Source organism: Nestor notabilis, unplaced genomic scaffold (genome assembly GCF_000696875.1).
Source record: "Nestor notabilis isolate BGI_N333 unplaced genomic scaffold, ASM69687v1 scaffold21637, whole genome shotgun sequence".
Lineage (NCBI taxonomy): Eukaryota > Metazoa > Chordata > Aves > Psittaciformes > Psittacidae > Nestor > Nestor notabilis.
This window is the reverse complement of record NW_009938074.1, coordinates 246-1,145: the sequence shown is the minus strand read 5'-3', so window position 1 is coordinate 1,145 and position 900 is coordinate 246. Positions and strand designations below refer to the sequence as shown.

Genomic DNA, 900 nt, shown 5'->3' with positions numbered 1-900 from the left:
CACACTGGGGTCACCATTGCGGACATCCTGCCGTCGGAAACGCCTGGGGAAGGTGGTGGAGGAGCAGGGGATGTGGCAGCACCACCTGCACCCTTCACTGCGGCCTCAGGACAGGTTGGCCACACCATTGCCATACCACAGCATGTCACCTACCTCTTGGTGTTGGGTACATAGCGGGTGCAGGCGGCCATCCCAGGCACAGTACGGATCCCGGGCCAGGCAGCACTCGGCACAGGCTTTGCCGTAGGCGCTGCAGCGGTGCAGGGGCAGCTGTGCCAGTGCTGTAGCTGAGCCAGCGTAGAGCTGTTGCTGAGGGGGCAGAAGCAGAGCTGAACACCCATGCATCACAGCACGGGGCTAGGCAGAGCCATGGTGGGACATGAGGACCTGTGCAGGGTCCCCCCTTACCCGCTTGGAGGAGACCTGCAGGCTGGTGATGGGGGAGGCATCCTGTGGACAGAACACAGGCAGGAGTCAGAGTGTCTGTGCTGCCAGCTCCCACATGCCAGAAGCTGGAGTGCCTCAGCACAACCCAGAGCATGAGCATCATAAAGGGGTGCTGAGTGGGTCTGACTGGTGGGACATGCAGCCCCCTCCTCACCTGGAAGACCTGCAGCTCCTCCAGCAGCAGCGGCTCCATGCGGTTCCAGCTTTCCTTGGGCACAGAGACCACCTTCAGCACCGTGCCCACATCTGAAGGCAGGGAGAAGTGAGACCCCAGCCCTGGCACCCCCCAGCTGAGCCCCCTGTCCCAGCCCTTGGATCACCATGTACCTGTGCCAATGAAGAGGACGTCGTAATGGCCATCAGTGGCAGTGACGCGATCCACAGCGATGCGGGTGAAGGTGCAGGGCATTGCGGCTTGGAGAAAGAGGGGGCGCTGGCCGGGTGGGAGAGCTC

General features: G+C 62.8%; 1 protein-coding gene across 1 annotated transcript in view; it reads right to left on the bottom strand.

Moving 5' to 3' along the window:
- Positions 1-900, bottom strand: part of LOC104409314 (semaphorin-3B-like) — a gene marked incomplete at both ends in the record, with an annotated part of 1,491 nt that overhangs the window by 354 nt on the left and 237 nt on the right. The window contains 6 exon segments of the mRNA XM_010019148.1: positions 6-43; positions 154-186; positions 188-309; positions 409-450; positions 602-693; positions 775-900. The exon segment at positions 775-900 is cut by the window's right edge and continues 40 nt beyond it. Of these exon segments, the coding sequence (XP_010017450.1) occupies positions 6-43; positions 154-186; positions 188-309; positions 409-450; positions 602-693; positions 775-900 (453 nt within the window).